Source organism: Equus asinus, chromosome X (genome assembly GCF_041296235.1).
Source record: "Equus asinus isolate D_3611 breed Donkey chromosome X, EquAss-T2T_v2, whole genome shotgun sequence".
In the NCBI taxonomy this organism is placed as follows: domain Eukaryota; kingdom Metazoa; phylum Chordata; class Mammalia; order Perissodactyla; family Equidae; genus Equus; species Equus asinus.
In genome coordinates, this window is record NC_091820.1 from 60,084,523 (window position 1) to 60,106,445 (window position 21,923).

General features: G+C 36.5%; 1 protein-coding gene across 1 annotated transcript in view; it reads right to left on the minus strand.

Annotated features, from left to right (window-relative positions):
- The window catches only part of ZDHHC15 (zinc finger DHHC-type palmitoyltransferase 15), an 82,273-nt gene that overhangs the window by 41,280 nt on the left and 19,070 nt on the right, over window positions 1-21,923 (minus strand). The window contains exons 3-5 of the mRNA XM_070503276.1: window positions 19,925-20,019; window positions 4,941-5,061; window positions 1,531-1,600 (exon numbers count right to left, since the gene is read on the minus strand). Of these exons, the coding sequence (XP_070359377.1) occupies window positions 1,531-1,600; window positions 4,941-5,061; window positions 19,925-20,019 (286 nt within the window). The remainder of the gene's footprint in view (window positions 1-1,530; window positions 1,601-4,940; window positions 5,062-19,924; window positions 20,020-21,923) is intronic.

Sequence of the window (21,923 nt, forward strand, 5' to 3'; positions counted from 1 at the left end):
AAAATCCAAGATATCGCCCCTCATTTTTCTCAATACTCAGTTTAATAAACATACGGAAGAAAACATATGGCTACAGCCTGTGTTTCAATCAAGGGTAAGAGAAATATGGGTGGAGCAAGCACCCAACAAGAAGGACATAAAGATTGTATTTATTAACACAAAAATAGAGTGTTACAAATCTGGAGCAATTTGAGTATCAAAATAAAGTACTATTGAGCTATAACCCAAAATATAAAATGATTATCCACGTCTACATACTGACATAAATAAATAAACAAATGAGGGAAAAGACACGAATCTCCCATGCAGAAGAATTCCAAATAATTTACGTAGATACTCTGGCTTCAAGGAACTGGAGTATAACTTCTCATTCCTTTAGCGGGGGCTGCACATAGTGACTTCCTTCCAAAGAGTGCAGTATGGAAGTGGGAAGAGGGTAACTTTACAATGGAGAAATATGACAAACACTACCTCAGCCAGATGATCAAGATTAACATCACAATGAAAAGTCATGTTTATGGTATATACCCTTCATATGATATGAAAATGGCACTTTATCTCTATGGTCTTCTTTCCAAAAACACATTATCCAATCCAATCATGAGACATATATCAGACAAATCCCAACTGAGGGATATTCTACAAAATACCTGACCATTAATCCCCAAAACTGTCAAGGTTATCAAAAACAAGTAAAGTATGAGAAACTGTCATAGCTAAGAGGAGCCTAAGAGCACATGACAACTAAATGTAATGTAGTATCCTGGATGGGATCCTGGAACACGAAAAGAACATTGGGGTAAAGCTGAAGAAAACTAAATAGACTATGGACTTCAGTTAAAAATAATATACAGGCATACCTTGGAGATATTGCAGGTTCAGTTCCAGACCACTGCAATAAAGTGAATATTGCAATAAAGCAAGTCACATGAATTTTTTGTTTCCTGGTGAATATAAAAATTATGTGTACACTATACTGTAGTCTACTAAGCATGCAATAGTATTATGTCTAAAAAAACAATGTACATACCTTAATTTAAAAATACTTTTTGCTAAAAAATGCTAACCATCATCTGAGTCTTTAGAGAGTCATAATCTTTTTTCTAGTGGAGGGTCTTGTAAAAACACAATATCTGAAAAGCGCAATAAAGCAAAGTGCAATAAAATGAGGTATGCCTGTATCAACGCTAGTTCATTAAGTGTAACAAATGCACCATATTAACATAGAAGGTTAATAATAGGGGGAACTGGGTGTGGGACATACGAGAACTATCTTCACAATAATTCTATAAATCTAAAACTGTCCTAAAATAAAATGTTTATTTGTAAAATGGGGTTTTATTTCTCTTTCCTATATTTAGAATAGTTTGAATCATCATCATCCCTGTGAGGGTGTCTGGCATGTGCTCATTATGATTGAAAGGAAATGCTCTTATCTAGGCACGGTTACATGTTAGGATCAGTCACTTTGTTGTCTAGGCAACCATCAGTGGCCAAGCTCAGCCCAGGGGAAATATGGCTGTCACTTACACGGCACAGACAGAGCAGTGGTGGCAGCGATCTGGCTTGATCAAATGGCACCGGTCACAGAATCGTACAGCTAAAGGAAAAATAAGGTGGTTAGCACTGGTTAGGCTCAATATGACACCATATATCTTACTAGCCTATCTGGATCAAGCAGTCAAATTCATCTCATTTCAAGTCACCAAGCAAAAGGCACATCACATGAGAGGATTGTGGTATGTATTTTTTCCCTGTTGGATTGATCTTGAAAGCACATTTTGGGGGACGAAAGTAAGGGGAAAAGTTTTCATATCTGGATATCTGATCACAAGATTTTGTATTATTGGGGCCGGCCCCATAGCCGAGTGGTTAAGTTCACACTCTCCGCTTCGGTGGCCCAGGGTTCGGACTCTGGGTGTGGACATGGCACTGCTCATTAGGCCATGTTGAGGTGGCATCCCACATGCCCCAACTAGAAGGACCCACAACTAAAATATACAACTATGTACTGGGGGGATTTGGGGAGAAAAAAAAAAGCAGGAAAAAAAATTGAAGATTGGCAACAGTTGTTGGCTCAGGTGCCAATCTTTAAAAGAAAAAGATTTTGTATTATAAAACAAACTATATTGTTAACTGCTGAGTGATCTTGGGAAAATCATTTAGCTTCTGTTTACTCCAACTTTCCTACCTAAAAACAAGGATTCATAACTTATCTCCTGTCTCCAGAGGCTGGGTTGTATGAGGTAGATAAAACTCCTAAAGCACGGTAAAGAGAGTGGTTCTTAGAACAACAACTTGGAGAATACAAGAGACATTCTAGAACAATTAGTTCAATTGACTGTTTCACAGATAAAGGAAGTAAAGACCTGAGCCATATCAAGTGACTTACACAAGGTCACATAGCAAGTGAGTGGCAAGGCTATGACCAGTACAGCTTTTCTGACCCCTTAGTTCAGGGTTCTCTTCATTCTGTAAGTCTGATATAAAAGATCATTTCTCTTTCCCTCCCTTTTTCCTTCCTTTCTTTATTTCTCTTAGATGAAAGGCATTCTCCTTTCCTTCTTATTTTCTCTGTGTTCATTGATAGAGTATGACTGTGTTTAATGTGATTATTATTAAGTGTAATAACTAAAATTATGAATAATTTGAGCTAATATAATAACAATGTAAAGTGTAGATTAAATACAGATAACTGATTCAACATAATGGACGGCTAATTCAGCAGAGTTTGTGTTCATTTCTAGCAATTGGGAGGGGTGACCAAAGTATGGGTATAATTGAGACAATGAGGAAGGGAGAGGGACATGCATGTTTGGGTCCTTCAGCATGTTTTTAAAGATATGGTCAACGCCACTACCCAGTTTAAGCCACCATCATCTCTCGCTTGGATGACTGCAATAGCTTCCTGATTATTCACTCTGCTTTCATTCTTGCCCCCCACAATACATTCTCTACAGAATATCTGGGTGATCTACTAAAATGTAAATCAGATCACACCACTGTACACTTAAAACCTTCAATGGATTTCCAACACCCTTAGAATAAAATCTAAACTCCTTACCATGGCTTGCATCATCTAGCCTCTGCCTACTTCTTCAACCTTAACTTGTACCACTGTCCATCTACTATACTCCAGCCACACTGGCTGCCTGGCTGCTTTTCTAATACTGCAAGCTTGTTCCTGTCTCAGGGCCTTTTGTACTTGCAGTGCCTTCTGCTGAGGACTCTAGTCCCTCTGCTCTTTGCATGGCTAGTTACTCCTTATTATTCAGGTCTCAGATCAAATGACATTTCCTCAGAGAAGCCTTCTCTATTACTCTATACCACGGGGGCTGCAAACAAACATTCAAGAGTCCAGGGAATAGTGAATAGTGAGTGAAGCAGCCATTTGGAGACTGTGGGAGAAACTGAGAATTCATGCCATGTTTAAAAAGAGTAACTACTGCTCAGCTCTAGCTAATTTTTGCCATGTGAAAATGCAGATCGAATGTTGCCAGAGTGTCTGAGTTTCCAAGAGAAGCCAGAAACCTGGATTTTCATGAGGAAATACTCTAATTGTTAAAAAGTAGTAACAAATGCAAAGTTTTAAAAGACATCAAAGATCAAACAAAATATACCTCTGGGCCCAATTCATCCAGTATGCCTCTACTTTGTAACTTCTACTCTATCACAGCATTCTGTTTACTACTGTTTGAAATTCTATAGGTAATTTCCTGTCTGTCTCTTTTTCATCATATTTGAGTATGCATAAAGACTTTTAAAAAATCAGAACCACCATGACTAATGCTCTAACAAAATTAAGAATAAGTCCTTAATGCCATCTAATATCCAGACCATATTAAAATTTCCCCAATTGTCATATAGGATATTAATAAATATTTGTTGAATAAATAATGATAAACAGAAGAAGATAGATGACTAACAGTATACTTCCCCAAGCCTTGAAACACGATCTTTCTTTTAGAAACATTAGGACGACTTGTCAAAAGAACCTTGGTTTTCAAATTTTAGAAGGCAGAGAATTGGTTCAGCTAGTGCTGTTCTAATCATGCAGATGGAAACTAAAACTCCACAGTGGATGTTTACCAAAGACAAATGAAGACATATCTCTGCACAAACTCTTATACAAGAATGTTCAGAGCAGATTTACTCATCATAGCTAAGCACTGGAAACAACCCAAATGTGCATCAACTGGTGAATGGATAAACAAACTTTGATATATTCATACAGTGAATTACTACCCAGCAACAAAATGAATGAAATACACAACAACATGAATGAATCTCAAAAACATTATGCTGAATAAAAGAAGTCAGACGCAACAGTATGTACTGTATGATTCCATTTATATGAAGTTCTAGAGCAGGTAAAACTAACTTTTGGTGGAAAACTATCAGAACAGTGATTATCTTTGGTGGTGGTGGTGGAATTGACTGGAAAGGAGCACGAGGGAACTTTCTCGGGTATGGCAATATTTATAGAGGTTTTGGTTACACAGGTGTGTACTTTTGTTGAAACAGTGAATGGTACACTCATGATTCATGCGTGTTTTTGTATGTACATTTCACCCAAAAAAGAATGATAAAATATTTAGGTGGATATGTACTGATATCTGCAACCTTGAAATGAATCAAAAAATAGGATGGCTTGCTGGGTGATGGATAGAGAGATGGATTTGTGGACAGATACGTGATAAAACGATATAGTAAAATGTTAGTGGTGGACTCCAGTGGTGGATATACAGATGTTTATAAAATAATTCTTCCATCTTGGATGTATGTTTGAAATTTTTTATAATAAAATACTGAGAAAAACTCTATAGTGTTTTTCAGAAGAGAGAGGAAAAAGGGGGCTAGCTAGCCTGAGGATGTACATGACTCCGCCTTTCTGAGATCCTTGCTGATCTGCCTCTCTAGCTGACTTTGGATGAACTGACCTCCACTTCCAGTTCTCGTGTAAACTGGTAGCTTTTTGGCCATATCAACAAGCATCTGCTTCTGGACCTCAGGTCTCTCTTCGTTTTCATAGCGCTCCTTGTCTGTACAGGACAAGTGGAACTGGAAGCAGAAGCGAGAGGCAAGAGTTTATTTTCCAAGGTTCACAGAAAAGATTAAAAACAACAGTAACTATTTAGATGAAAATATTTGTTACCTACCCTTGGAGCCCAGGTACCAATTTGGTTTATAACTTTCTCTGGATAATTATCTTATCTGGCTTTTATCTCAATCTTCATAATTCTATTTGATAGGTGGTATTGTTTTACAAATAAAATAAAACTTAGGGAGATTAGGTACCTCATCCATGATTATACTCACTCAACTAGTAAGGAGCAAAACTAAGCCCCCAACCCAGTTCACCTGACTCCGAGACTTGTGCCCTTTCCGCTCCTTTATACTCCAATATGATGGTGCATACAGATGTGTGACACCTTGCTGCCAGGACCATACTGATGATTAACTTTGGTTGCTATTAAGTTGTGAGTATTTTTCATATGTAACACTCTTGGAGAAGCTGGAGGAGACTGCTTGCAACATTGTCTGCATATTTTAATCTTGCAAATGAGTAGAAATGCAGATATTCTTACTATTTCAGATATTTTTAGTCTGGTATAGAGCTCGTGGCCATGTTTGCACCAAGCTTTGCTAATCTTGCAAAAGATATGCCAATGATTTTCCAAAGTAATACAGACCTGAAAGCTTTCTTCTGTCTGGGCCAAAGGGTATGCAGAGGTAAAAAAGAGAAGGATCTATGGTCAGATTTTCTGGGTTTAAACCTTATCTCTGCCACTTAACAGCTAAAAAAATCACTTTGGAAAATGAGACACTCTCAGTCTTTGTTTCTTCATCTGTAAAATAAAGGAAATAATACCTACTTCACAAGATTGGTGTAAGTGCTGGATAACAACAAGTATTTACAGTTTCTTTTACAAGTCCAATTTCTTAAATCATTTAGAAGTATTTGATCCTGCCAATCTTTTAAATTTTAACTATTCTAGTTAGTGTGTTATGGTATCTTCTTGTGATTTTAATTTGCACTCCCCTGATTACTAATGACATTGAGCACCTTTTCATGAGTTTATTGGCCATTTGGGTATCTTTTTGTGAAATGCCTATTTAAGCCTTTTGTCCACTAAAAAAGAATTGGGCTGTTTGTCATGTTTTGTATTGATTTGTAGGAACTTTTTACATATTTTGGATACTAGTCCTTCGTTGAATATTTTCTACCAGTCTGTGACTTTCCTTTGTACTTCCTTTATCAAGCATTCTGATGAACAGAAGATCTTGGTGGGAGTGTAGATTTATGCAACCACTTTGGAAAAGTTTTTGGAATTATCTACTTAAGTTAAACATATGCCTACCCTATGATTCAGCAATTACATTCCTAGTTATATGCCCAAGAGAAATGAGTGTGTGTGTGTGTGTATGCCAAAAGACATGTACAAGATTGTTCATAGAAGCTTTATTCATAATAGAAAAAAACAACAACCCAAGCGTCCTTCAACTGGTGAATGAATAAGCCAACCGTGATAAAAGGAATAACTACAGCAGTAAAAGGGAATGGAAAACTGGAACATGCATCAACATGAATGGATTTTGAAAACATTATATTGAGTGAAAGGCTTACATAAAACAGTGCATATTATGGTTCTTTTCTTGTGAGGTTCGAAAACAGGCAAAACTAATCTATGGTGATATAAGTCAGATTTGTGGTTACCTCTGAGAGGAGGTTGATTGGGAAGGGGTATAAAGGAGATTCCTGAGGTGTTAGAAATATTCGAGATCTTAACCTGTATAGCGATTATATGGGTGTACATATAGGTAAAAATTCACTAAACTGTAGTCTTGACAACTTAATTCTGGGAGTAGAGCATGTATGTTATACATCAGTAAAATAGTAAAACAAATAAATTAATAAAATATTTAAGATATTTTAAATGTATCTAACTCTAAAAATTAGAAATGTATAAATTCAAACACTGTATTTTTTTTTTTAGGAAGATTAGCCTGAGCTAACTACTGTCAATCCTCCTCTTTTTTTCTGAGGAAGACTGGCCCTGAGCTGACATCCATGCCCATCTTCCTCTACTTTATATGTGGGATGTCTACCACAGCATGGCATTTGCCAAGCAGTGCCATGTCTGCACCCGGGATCTGAACTGGCGAACCCCGGGCTGCTGAGAAGCAGAACGTGCGATCCTAACCACTGCACCACCGGGCCGGCCCCAAACACTGTATTTTACGAACCATACCTAGTGGTGCGTTTTTATGGTAGGTCTTTCTCAAGTAGAGTGAGAATTGAGTACCTAGCTGGGGGTATGTAGAAATACGTAGGGGCGCTTTTGCCTTTTATAATAAGTGTGGTGCACTATGGGCATTTAATGAGTGGGGGCCTGGTGTGCTAAGGGTTCTGCAATGAACTGGACAGATGCAGAGAACTAAGAATTTTCCCAACCAAAAGGCTATAGATCAATGTTATAAAATAGTAATTAAATAATGTAAATTTAATATAAAAACAACTTGTTATTTTGTTTTCTTAGAAGAACAGTTATACTGACTAACAGTATAAATTTTTAAACAATTCTTTTTAATTTTGATAATTAAAATTAGCACTTTGGGGCGGCCCTTTAACTTTTGGGATGTCCTTGGGAATACAACTTTCTTGTGGTATACTATATGTGCTTAAAAGGCAGAGACAGAGTTGTTACTGCTTGTATGTGATGAAAACCTTGCGGATTATTCAAGTAGGCCTTGGTTTGGAATAAAGATGTCATGCCCAGATGCCTTATTTCTGGCACTAACCAAGCCTTTCTAAGAATTACAATGCAACGAGCCAGTAAATGTATTTTGAGTGGGACAATTGGTGATAGACTGGGATGTATTTGGTATTAGACAAGTTAATATGGTGGCTATCAAATAGGCCCAATGACTCACCTTTTCTTTTTACCAATTAAAAATGATGATGATGTGGTCTTAAATGCTAGACATTTGCAGTATGTATCTAAATCCTGTCATCATCTCACCCAGTTTAGGCCTACAAAATTCCCAACCACTCAGTCTTTCTTCTGGCCTACAAGTTTCATAAATAGCATGAAGGGGACAATTATTTTCCTTTTCTCTTTTTTAATTGAGGTAACGTTGGTTTATAACATATAGATTTTAGGTGTACATCATTATAATTCGACTTCTGTATACACTACATCGTGTTCACCACCAAAAGTCTAGTTTCCATCCATCACCATACAAACGACCCTCTTTACCCTTTTTGCCCTTCCCCTCCCCGCTTCCCCTCTAGTAACCACCCATCTGTTCTCTGTATCCATGTGTTTGTTTGGTGGTGGTTTTTTTTTTTATCTTCCACATGTGAGTGAAATCATACACTAACTGTCTGTCTCTGTCTGACTTAGTTCACTTAGCATAATACCCTCAAGGTCCATTCATGTTGTCACAAATGCCAAGATTTCATCTTTTCTATGGCTGAGTAGTATTCTATTGTTATGTATACCACATCTTTATCCGTTCATCTCTCACTGGGCACTAAGGTTGTTTCCATGTCTTGGTTACTGTAAATAAAGCTGCAACGAATATAGGGGTGCATGTATATTTTCAAATTAGTGTTTTCATATTCTTTCGATAAATGCCCAGAAGTGGCATAGCTGGATCATATGGTAGTTCTGTTCTTAATTTTTTGAGGAATCTCCATATTGTTTTCCATAATGGCTACACCAATTTACATTGCCAAAAGCAGTGTATGAGGGTTCCCTTTTCTCCATGTCCTCTCAAACAATTGTTATTTATTGTCTTTTTAATAATAGCCATTCTGATGGTTATGAGGTGATATCTCCTTATGGTTTTGATTTGCATTTCCCTAATAATTAGGGATATTGAACATATTTTCAGGTGCCTGTTGGCCACTGCATGTCTTCTTTGGAAAAACGTCTGTTCATGTTTTAATTGTTTTTTTTTTCTGTTGTTGAGTTGTATGTGTTCTTTATATATTTAGACATTAAGCCCTTATTAGATGCATGATTTGCAAATATCTTCTCCCAATTGATAGCTTGTCTTTTCATTTTGTTCATGGTTTCCTTTGCTATGAAGAAGCTTTTTAGTTTGAGGTAGTCCTATTTGTTTACTTTTGCTTTTGTTTCCCTTGCCTAAGGAAACATAAGCAAGAAGATACTGCTAAGACTGATGTCAAAGAGCATTCTGCCTATGTTTTCTTCTGGGAGTTTTATGGTTTGGGGTCTTACATTCAAGGCCTAAATCCATTTTGAGTTAATTTTTGTGTAAGGTGTAAGACAGTGGTCTACTTTCATTCTTTTATGTGTGGCTGTCCAGTTTTCCCAGCACCATTTACTGAAGAAACTTTCCTTTCTCCATTGTATGTTCTTGGGTCCTTGGTTGAAAATTAGCTGTCCGTAAATGTAGAAGTTTATTTCTGGGCTCTCAATTTTGTTCCATTGATCTGTATGTCTGCTTTTCTGCCCGTACTATGCTGTTTTGATCACTAGAGTTTTGTCATATACTTTGAAATCAGGGAGTGTGATACCTCAAGCTTTGTTCTTTTTTCTCAGAATTCTTTTGGCTATTCGGGGTCTTTTGTTGTTCCATATTAACTTCAGGATTCTTTGCTCTATTTCTGTGAAATATGCTGTTGGAACTTTGATAGGGATTGCACTGAATCTGTAGATTGCTTAAGGAAGTATGGACATTTTACCTATGTTAATTCTTCCTATCCAAGAGCACAGAATATCTTTCCATTTCTTTGTGTCTTCAAGTTCTTTCAACAATGTTTTATAGTTTTCAGGGTACGGGTCTTTCACCTCTTTGGTTAAGTTTATTCCTAGGTATTTTTGTTGCAATTGTAAATGGGATTGTATTCTTAATTTCTCTTTCTGCTACTTCGTTGTTAGTGTATAGAAATGCAACTGATTTTCATATGTTGATTTTATATCCTGTACAGTTCTGAGTTTAGTTTGAATTTTGATGTATGGCTTTTCCTTAACTTATGATAGGTTTACATCCCAAAAATTCCATCTTAAGTTGAAAATATTATAAGTTGAAAATGCATTTAATACACCTGACCTACCAAAAAGCATAGCTTAGCCTCGCCTACCTTAAATGTGCTCAGCACACTTACATTAGTCTACAGTTATGCAAAATTATCTAACACAAAGCCTATTTTATAGTAAAATGTTGAATATCTCATGTAATTTATTGAATACCATACTGAAAGTGAAAAACAAGATGGTTGTATGGGTAAAGACTGGTAAGTGTATCAGTTGTTTACCTTCAGGACTGCATGGCTGACTGGGAGCTGTGGCTCACTGCCACTGCCCAGCACCATGAGAGAATATCATACTGCATATTTCCGGCCCAGGAAAAGATCAAAATTCAAAATTTGAAGTATAATTACTCAATTTGTATCACTTTCACACCATTGTAAAATCAGAAAATTGTAAGTCAAACCATCATAAGTTGGGGACCATCTGTAGTCCAATTTATCTATTTTTACTTTTGTTTCCTCTGCTTTTGGTGTCATATCCAAGAAATCGTTGCCAAATCCAATGTCATGAAACCTATCCCCTACGTTTTCTTCTAAGGATTTTACAGTTTTAGCTTTTTAGATTTAGGTCTTTAATCCATTTGAGTAATTTTTGTATATGGTATTAAGGACCCAACTTCATTATTTTGCATGTGCATATCCAGTTTTCCCAACACCATTTGTTGAAAAGACCATCTTTCTCTACTGAATTGTCTTGGCATCCTTTTCAAAAATCATGTGATCATACATGTGAGGGTTTATTTCTGGACTCTATATTCCATTCGTCTTCGTGTCTGTACCACACTGTTTTGATTACCATAGCTTTGTAGTGAGTTTAGAAATAAAGAAGTATGAGAACTCCAATTTTGTTCTTTTTCAAGAAGGTTTTGGCTATTTGGGGTCCTTTGAGATTCCATATGAATTTCAGGATGGAATTTTCTATTTAAGCAAAAAATATCATTGGGATTTTGATAGAAATTGCAATGAATCTTCAGACTAATTTGGGTAACGATTACATTCTTAACAGTATTAACTCTTACAATATGTGAACATGGGATGTTTTTCCATTTATTTGTATCTAATTGCTTTCACCAACATTTTTTTGTTTTCAGTGTACAAGATTTTCACTTCCTTGGTTAAGTTTATTTCTAAGTATTTTATGTTTTTCCATGCTATTTTAAACGTCATTGTTTTCTAAATTTTTCTGATTATTGTTAGTGTATAGAATTGTTATGATTCAATGCAACTGATTGTTATGCATTGTTATGATTCAATGCAACTGATTGTTATGCATTGATGTGTTGATTTTGCATCCTGCAATTTTGCTGGGTTTGTTTATTAGTTCTAACAGGTTTCTTTGTGGAATCTTTAGGATTCTCTCCATATAAGATCGTGTTACTGTGAACAGAGATAATTTTACTTCTTCCTGTCCAATTTGGATGCCTTTTTTTTTTTCTTGCCTACTTGCACTGGTTAGAGGAGGTGTTCTTCTCTCTTCTATTTTTTGGGAAGAATTTGAGAAGGATTGCTTTTAAGTATTCTTTAAATGTTTGATAGAATTTACCTGTGGAACCAGCTGGTCCTGGGCTTTTCTTTCTTGATAGATTTTTGACTAATATAATCTCTTTACTTATTATAGATATATTCAGGCTTTTTATTTCTTCTTGATTTAGTTTTGGTAGTTTGTGTTTCTAGGAATTTGGTCATTTCATCTAGGTTATCTAATTTGTTGGCACATAATTTTCCATACTATTTTCTTGTAATTCTTTCTGTTTCTTTAAGGTCTGTAGTAATGTCCCACTTTCATTTCTGATATACTAATTTGTGTCTTCTCTCTCTCCCTTTTTTTTGGTCAGTCTAGCTAAAGGTTTTTCAATTTTGTTGATCTTTTCAAAGTCCCACTTTTGGTTGTATTGATTATCCCTATTGTTTTCAATTCCCTATTTAGTTTACCTCTGCTCTAATCTTCATTATTTACTTTTGCTAACTTTGGGGTTAGATTGCTCGTCATTCTCTGATTCTTTAAGGTATAAAGAATATTGAACTGATATGTTACTCCTTTTATAATGTAAGTGTTTATAGCTATAAATTTTCCTCTGAGCACTGCTTTATACATTCCATAAATTTTGGTATGTTGTTTTTCATTTTCATTCATCTCAAAGTATTTTTTAATTTCTCTTGTGATTTCTTAATTCATTGGTTGTTTAAGAGTGTGTTGTTCAATTCTACATATTTGTGAATTTATAGTTTTCCTTCAGCTACTGATTTCTAGTTTTATTCCACTGAATTCAGAGAAGATTCTTTGTATGATTTCAAATCTTTTAAATTTATTGAGACTTGTTTTGCGGTCTAACATATGGTCTATACTGGAGAATGTTTCGTGTGCACATGACAAGAATGCGTATTTTGCTGTTTGGGGGTGGAGTGTTCCATACATGTGTGTTACATCTAGTTGGCTTACAGTGTTGCTAAATGCTCCTTTTCCTTATTGCTCTTCTGTCTTGGTGTTCTATCCATTATTGAAAATGAAGTATTAAAATGTTCAACTATTATTGTAGAACTGTGTATTTTCTCCTTCAGTTCTGTCAGTTTTTACTTCCTATATTTTGGAGCTCTCTTGTTAGGTGTATACATGTTTGTAACTGTTACATGTTCTTGCTAGATTGACTCTTTTATCAATATACAGTGTCCACCTTTGTCTCTTTCTTTTAGGATTAAGTACTGTATTTTATTTTTTTCCAGCTTTATTGAGGTGTGATTGGAAGATAAAAATTATATATATTTAAGATGTACAAAGTGATGTTTTGATAAACATATACACTGTGAAATGATTACCACAATCAAACTAATTAACCTATCTCACCTCACATAGTTTCATTGTTGTTGTGCTTTAAACATTTGAGATGATTTTCTTGGTATTTCTTTCTTTTCTTTTTTTTAAATTTCGTTTTTTTAAGCTTATTTATTTATTTGGATGTACATCATAATATATTTTGAATTCTGTGTAGATTACATTATGTTCACCACCCAAAAACTAATTATAGTGCATCCCCTCACATGTGAGCCTAATCACCCCTTTTGCCCTCCCCCTTCCCCCCTTCCCCTATGGTAACCACCAATCCAATCTCCAATGCTATGTGTTTATTTGTTGTTGTTTTTATCTTCTACTTATGAGTGAGATCATACGGTATTTGACTTTCTCCCTCTGACTTATTTCACTCAGCATAATACCCTCAAGGCCCATCCATGTTGTCACAAGTGGCCGGATTTCATCATTTCTTATGGCTGAGTAGTATTCCATTGTGTATAAATACCACATCTTCTTTATCCATTCGTTCCCTGATGGGCACCTAGGTTGCTCCCAAGTCTTGGCTATTGTGTATAATGCCGCAATGAACATAGGGGTGCAAGTATCTTTATGCCTTTGCGTTTTCAAGTTCTTTGGATAGATACCAAGCACTGGGATAGCTGGATCATATGATAGATCTATTCCTAATTTTCTGAGGATACTCCATACTGCTTTCCATAGTGGCTGCACCAGTTTGCACTCCCAACAGCAGTGAACAAGGGTTCCCTTCTCTCCACATCCTCTCCAACATTTGTTGTTTCCTGTCTTGTTAATGATAGCCATTCTGACTGAAGTGAAGTGATATCTCATTGTAGTTTTGATTTGCATTTCCCTGATAGCTAATGATGTTGAGCATCTTTTCATATGCCTGTTGGCCATCTGCATATCTTCTTTGGAGAAATCTCTGTTCAGGTCTTTTGCCCACTTTTTAATTGGGTTGTTGGTTTTTTTGTTGTTGAGCTGCATGAGTTCTTTGTATATTTTGGATATTAACCCCTTATCTGATATATGGTTTGCAAATATCTTCTCACAATTGTTAGGTTGTCTTTTTGTTTTTTTGCTGGTTTCCTTTGCTATGCAGAAGCTTTTTAGTTTGATGTAGTCCCATTTGTTCATTTTTTCCTTTGTTTCCCTTGCCCGGTCAGACATGGTCCTTGAAAATATGCTGCTCAGACTGATGTCAAAGAGCGTACTGCCTATGTTTTCTTCTAGAAGTTTCATGGTATTTCAATTACACAATACATGATTATTAATAATAGTCACCATGCTGTACATTAGATTTCCATAACTTATTCATCTTATAACTGAAAGTTTGTACCCTTTGACCAACATTTCCCCTAACTCCCATCCCTCAGCTGCTGGTAACCACCATTCTACTCTGTTACTATGAGTTTGACTTTCTTTTAAGATTCCACATAAAAGTGAGATCATGCAGTATTTGTCTTTCTGTGTCTGGCTTATTTCATTTAGCATAACGTCCTCAAGGCACATCCATGTTGCTGCAGATGGCAGGATTTCTTTATTTTTAAAGACTGAATAATATCCATTATATGTATATACCGTATTTTCTTTATTCATTCATCCATTGATGGACATATAAGGTGTTTCCATATCTTTATGACTGTGAATAATGATGCAGTGAACATAAGAGTGTAGATATCTCTTTTGAGATACAGATTTCCTTTTTTCTGGATATATAGCCAGAAGTGGGATTGCTGGATCACATAGGAGTTCTATTTTTAATTTTTTGAGGAACCTCCATGTGTTTTCCATAATGGCTGTACCAATTTACATTCACACCAACAGTGCACAAGGGTTTCCTTTACTCCATATCCTCACCAACACTTGTTATGCTTTGACTTTTTGATAATAGCCATCCTGACAGTTGTGAGGTGCTATCTCATTGTGGTTTTCGGAAAGTGTGATGCCTCCAGCTTTGTTTTTCTTGCTCAAGATTGCTTTAACTATTTGGGATATTTTGTGGTTCCAAATAAATTTTAGGATTGTTTTTTCTATTTCTGTAAAAAATGCCATTGGACTCTTGATAGAGATATCATTGACTGTCTAGATGGCTTTGGGTAGTAGGGATATTTTAACAGTATTAATTCTTCCAATCCATGAATGCAGGATATTTTTCCTTTTATTTGTGTTTTCTTCAATTTCTTTCATCATTGTTTTATAGTTTTCCTTGTACAGATCTTTCATCTCTTTGGTTACATTTATTCCTAAGTATTTTATTCTTTTTGATGCTATTGTAAATAAAATTGTTTTCTTATTTATTGGATAGTTTGTTTTTAAGGTATAGAAATGCAACTAGTTTTTTTTTTATCCTGCAACTTTACTGAATTCGTTGATTATTTCTAAAAGATTATTGGTGGAGTCTAACATATGATCTATCCTGGAGAATGTTCTGTGTTTGCTTGAGAAAATTGTATATTCTGCTGCTGCTGTTGCATAAAATGTTCTGTATATGTCTGCTGGGTCCATTTGGTCTATAGGGTTATTCAAATTTGCTTTTCCCTTATTCACTTTCTGTCTGGATGATCCATCAATTGATAAAAGCGGGCTATTGAAGTCCCCTACTATTATTGTATTGCTGTCTATTTCTCCCCTCAGTTCGGTTAATATTTGCTTTATATAGTTAGATGTTCCAGTGTTAGGTGCACGTATATTCACAATTATTATTCCTCTTGATGAGTTTACCCTTTTATCATTATATAATGACCTTCTTTGTCTTCTGTTACAGTTTTTGACTTAATGTCTATTTTGCCTGATATAAGTATAGCTACCCTTGCTCTCTTTTGGTTTCCATTTGCATGGAATACCTTTTTCTATCCCTCCACTTTCAGCCCATGCGCATTCTTAAATCTGAAGTGATTCTCTTATAGACAGCATATATAGTTGTGTTTTGTTTTTTTTAATCCATTCAGCCACTCTCTCTCTTTTGATTAGAGAATTTAATCCATACAGATTCAAAATAATGATTGATAGGCAAGGATGTAATATACCATTTTGTTAAGTGCTTTCTAGCTATTTGTAATTTCTTTGTTCTTCTCTTCCTCCTTGCTGTTTCTCCTTTGTAGTTTGATAATTTTCTGTAGTGGTGTGTTTTTATTTCTTTCTCTTTATCTTTTTTGTATCTGATAGAGGTTTTTTTTATAGGTGTCATGGAGCTTTCATAAAACATCTTATATTTATAACATTCTATCTGAAGCTGGTAAAAAGTTAATTTCAATTGCACACAAAAACACTACCCTATTACTTCCCATCATTTTATGTTTTTGATTTCAAAAATACATCTTTTTATAGTGTATCCATTAACAAATTATTTCAGCTACAGTCCTTTTAAATATTTTATCTTTTAACCTTATACCAGAGTTAAAAGTGATTTATACACCACCATTACAGCAGTAGAGTATTATGAATTGGTCTATATACTAACCATTACCAGTGAGTTTTTTTACTTTCATATGTTTTCATGTTACTAATTAGCATCTTTTCATTTCAGCTTTAAGTACTCCCGTCAACATTTCTTGTAAGGCAGTTCTCCTGGTGATGAACTCCCTCAGGTTTTGTTTGATGGGAAAGTCTTTATCAGTCCTTCATTTCTGAATGATGACTTTGCTGAGTAAAGCAATCTTGGCTGGTAGTTTTTTCTACCAGCAATTTTAATATATCATCCCGTTCTATCCTGGTCTGCAAGGTTTCTTCTGAGTAATCCACTGATAGCCTAATGGGGGTTCCCTTGTTAAGTGACCAGTCTCTTTTCTCTTTCTGCCTTCAAAATTCTCTCTTTGTCTTTGATTTTTGAAAGTTTGATTATAAAGTGCTTGGTGAAGCCTTCTTTTGGTTGAAACTGTTTGGGGACTTTTGAGCTTCATGTACCAGGATGCCCATATCTCTTTCCAAATTTGAGAAGTTTTCAGCTATTATTTCTTTAAATAAGCTTTCTGCCCCTTTCTCTCTTCTCCTTCTTTTGTTCCCATAATGCATATATTCTCATGCCTGATGGTGTCCTACAGGTCCCATGAGGTGTCTTCACTTTTTCATTCTTTTTTCTTTTTGTTTCTCTAACTGGATAATTTCAAATGACTTGTCTTTGAGTTTGCAGATTCTTTCTTCTGCTTGATCCAGTCTGCTGTTGACACTCTCTATATAATTTTTAACTTAATTCATTGTATTCCTCAGCTCCAGAATTTGTTTGGATCTTTTTTTATGATTTCTCTTTGTTTAACTTCTTATTTTGTCTATGTATTGTTTTCCGGATTTTGTTAAGTTGTCTGTGTTCTCTTGTAGTTTGCTGAGCTTCCTTAAAACAATTATTTTAAGTTTTTTTCATAGATCTCCATTTCTTGCAGTTGGTTACTGGAATATTGTGTTCCTTTTGTGGTGCCATTTTTCCCTGAGGTTTTGAATTTCTTGTAGTGTTTCATTGATGTGTGCACATTTGATTGAGCAGCCACTCTTCCAGACTTTATGGACTGGTTTCAGTGGGGAAAGACCTTCACCTATGGGTGGGTGCAAGGGTACAAGCTGGTGAGATGAGGCAGTTCCAGCTCCAGGGGATGTGCAGTGATGTAGTTTCTGTGCAGCTGTCAGCTGTCACCAGCATCAGAAAAGACTAAAGAGGTCCTCAGTGGCTAAAGCTGTGGGTTTCTGCAGCAGCCATGAGGGCTGGTGAGTCTTCAGTGGTGAATGCTGCTGGAGTCCTCCTGATCTCTTTTTCTCCCTTGGTAGAAGTCATGGCTGAGAGGATTCCTCAAGGCTCTGGGTCCAGCTGGTGGGCACACTTACAGTGGCTGTGTCAATGGTGTTTGATGCACAGGTACCAGTGGTGTGGCCATGAAGCCAGAGTTTGGAGTGGAGGCATGCATGAAGCCATTGGAGTGGCTTTCATGTCTGGGGCAGTGATGATGCTTAAGTACAGACACCCCCACTGCAGCGTTGGTAATGGTGTGTGAGGTATAGGTGCTTGTGGAGCAGCCATGGAGCTAGGGTCCAGAGCACAGGATTGCACAGAGCTACAGAGGGTCTGGGGTCTGAGGCACAGGTACTCTTGCTGCAGCAATGACTCTATGCCCTAGGTGCATGCACTTGCAGAGAAGTTACAGAGCTTGGGTCCAGAGAATAGGTGTTTGTGGTGCATGGATGAGCCTGCTATAGCAGTGGCTTGGCTGTCCTAGGCTTGGGCACTTGTGGAGCAGCTATGGACCTGGGTTCTAGAGGGCAGGTGCACCCACTGCAACAGTGTTCCATTTTCCGTGGTGTAGGCAGTTGCAGAATGACCATAGATCCAGGGTGCAGAGCATAGGTGTGCATGGAGTGATACTGTCTCCATGGTCTGAGGCATGAGATCGTCCACAGCATCAATGGCTCTGGAGTCTGAGATGCTGCTGCATGTGGAGTGGCCATGGAGCCAGCGTCTGGAGCATGGGCATGTGTGGAGTGGCTGTGAAGCTGGGGTCTGGTGGCAGGTACACATGGAACAGCCATGGTTCTGGGGTTTAGCATAAGTGCAGGGTTGGGGGGGCGTGGCACAACAGTGGCTTCTTCTTGTAGGAAGGTCTCAGCAGCATCTCACTCTCTGGGAAGTCTGTGGCAGTGATGGCCTTTGGTTACCTCAGTGGCAAAAGCTGCCAGTATCCTCTGTGGAGCAAACTGCTGAGGTCCACAACAACAAGCACTCTGGGCTCTTCTGCTGTTAAAGCAGTGGACATTCATGGCTGTCACGGGGGCCGTTGAGTTCCTCAGTGGCAAAAGCTGCCAGGGTCCTCCGCAGAGCAGGCCACTGGGCACTGCCACCTGGCTGATACTGATAGCCCCTGCCCTGTTTCTTTGTTCTCAGCCTTCTCCAGATGTCTCAGCCATGCTGATCTCCCCAGCAATCCTTTCCATGTGGTTATTTTCCATTTTTTGTTCCACTGTGTTGTTGCAGGTTCTAAATTAGACTCTTGAGCCCTCTCAGGGTGACTTTCATTCATGCATTGCTGTCTGTTGTTTTTTGTGAGGGGACGAAGGCTGGTATCTTCTACTCTGTCATCTTTCTGAGTTCATTCAGTAAGGTCTTTTTCTTTTTTATGTCTTGTAACAGTTTTTGGCTTAAAGCTTCTTTCATGTGATATCAGTATAGCTACCTTTGCTCTCTTTTGATTACTATTCGCTTGGAATAACTTTTTCCATCCTTTCACTTTTGACCTACTTATGTCTTTGGTTCTAAAGTGAGGCATTTGCAGACAGCATAAAGATAGATGATAACGTTTATCCATTATACCAATGTCTGTCTCTTAATTCTATAGTTTATCTATTTATATTTCAAATAATTACTCATAAGGAAAGACTTCTGCCGTTTTGCTATTTATTTTCTCTATATATCTCTTATGCTCCTCAATTCTTGAATTACTGCTTTCATCTGTGTTTAATTTCACTTTTTGTGTACCATTTTGATTCCATAAATGGGAAAATTTAAACCAGTACTTTTCTTAATGTTTGGAGGCCGTTAAAATCTCTTCCATTTTTTTTTAAATTCAGAACCTAATCTGTTTTACAGTAGTCACACATTATAAATGCCTAATATGATTACAAATTCTTTGATGAACCCTCCCAAATATTGCATGGAACACTTTGATTCAAGGGAACACAGTTTCAAAATGATCAATTTAACAACTGTCATTTTTTTTCTAGGAGTTGTCTTCCAGAGTCTTGCTGGGTTCTAAAATAATATAGTTTCATAGACTTGAACTAGATAAGACCTCAGAATTCAAGTGGGTTCTTGTTTCTCTAATTATATTCCTAAAGCAAGTAGTGGTTTCCTAGTCTTAAAGATATCCGTGGCTGGTGATTTCACAAACTCCTTCAATAAGACTATCCTACCCTTAATTTACCTTTATCACTAAGAGTCCTTTGTATAGATAATCCTGAATCTCTCTTTCATAATGGAAGGTTATTTGCTCCTCTTTTTGCCCCTTTCTTGCCTTATTGGCACGTCTACTTTCCTCTGATTTTAGACTTTATAAAGTAACCAGTATTCTTACCTTTTGGTTTGGCTGTTGTGGGAGTGTAAAAATAGACTTCCAGTAGGTCCAGGTAAAGAACACAAAGATGGCATGGTAGAATATGAGGTAGATAACTGAAATTTAAGGGGAAAAAAATCAGTGTTTATACTATCTTTTTGTCCATATCTAAGAGTTCAGAAAGACAAAAAGCTCAACAACAAATTTCGATTTTCTTTCCTATTATCAAGTATTTTCTAGCATTATAATGAAGCATTAATTCTTACCTTTCTCCTATGCAGTGACAGAAACAAGTTATAATGCCCAATTTTGAAACAGAGACTTTGTGGAAGTTGCATGTTTTAAAAGTTGCCATATGATTCTGAGAGTAAAGGGGAAATGTCCTTTATGACAATGTGGGGGAAGCTACTGTAGCCAATTGTCACTATCTCTACCACTGTGGGTGCTAAAAGATAATGATAGTATTTGCACAGCACTATAGAGTTTACGACATGCTTTCATAATATCGCATTTTATTTTTTCAATAACTTTGTGAGATAGGTAATAGGATAGGGATAGTTGACTAACTATCAGGGGTAGTTTATTATCCAAAGTCACACAGCTACTATATAATATAGCCAAGTCTTAAACACAGAACTTCTGACTCTAAATCACAAGTTCTTTTCAGTAGCCCCAAAGACTACACACTGTTGAAATGTGAGTGGTAGCTTTGAGACAGTTGTAAAAGTGGCTCCCCGCTGCTTTTCTTTTTATACTCTTTGCCTCCTAGATAGTTCTTCTGATATGAGAAATTTCAGTATTCTCCACAGAGTTCATTATAAAGCTGAAAGTCAGTTTCCTGTTTCATTGTTAGTCCTTGCATGGTGAGGTCACATTACTCTAACCCATCAGAGAGACTCGAGGGAATGCTGTGACTCAAGACCAAGTTAATAGGGCTGAGACTCTCATACATACATGGCAGAATCGAAAAAAGGCTGCGCTCTCCTGGCCCAGTGCTCCTAGCCCTATGGTACAAGATCTTTTTTACATGCTTAATTTGTGTAATTAAGAAATTCCATTTTCACATTCAAGCAATATAAACTAAAAAGTAAACGTCCATTTCACACATACATCTAACCTCACATCTCCCCCTCCTAAGGCATAACACTTATTTGGTGTGTATCATTCCAGATCTCCTTATTTTTATATGTTTATATAAAATAAATATACAACATATACATATATGAACACTATACACATATGGAATTTTTATAATATTTAAAATTTTTTTCATTGTATTTCTTTTGAAAGATAATACATTCACAAGACTCAAAATTTGAAGATATAAAACAGTACATAGGAAAAAGTCTCCCTTCTATCCCTGTCCCTGAGCAACCCAGTTTCCCTCCCTGGAAGTAACAAAGGTCACAGCACCATGAATTTATTCTGTATCCTTTCAGATTGTATATATATAAAAAGCACGACAATAGTGTGCTTTTTCACACAAATAGCAGTATTCTATATACACTGTTTGTACCTTATTTCTCTTTCACTTGTTATAAGTTGGAGATCATTCCACTTAATATAACTTGGAGAGAGTGAGCTTTCTCACTCTTCTTTTAAAAAGTAGCACAGGATTCCATTGCATGAATGTCCCATAATTTATTTAACCAGACTGTCTCTGATGAAAACTTAAGTTTTTCTTCTTCTTTTGCTAATACAAATAATGCTATAATGAATAACTTTATATATGTGTTCTTGGCACATGTACTAAAACTATCTATAGGATCAATTCCCTGAAGTGGGATTGCTAGGCCCCAACATAGGCCTTTTGGTAGATATTGCCAAACTGCCATCTAAAAAAGTTTTATTTACTTTACATTCTCATCAGCAATGAACGAGAGTGACTCTTCCTCCACAACCTGGCCCTTGGGAAGTGTTACTAGAATTTTTGATCTTAGGCAAGACTTTTAAATTGTTTCTTTATGTGTTATCTTTTGCTATGTTTTTGTTTCTTCGATTTTATGAGGTTTAGATGGGG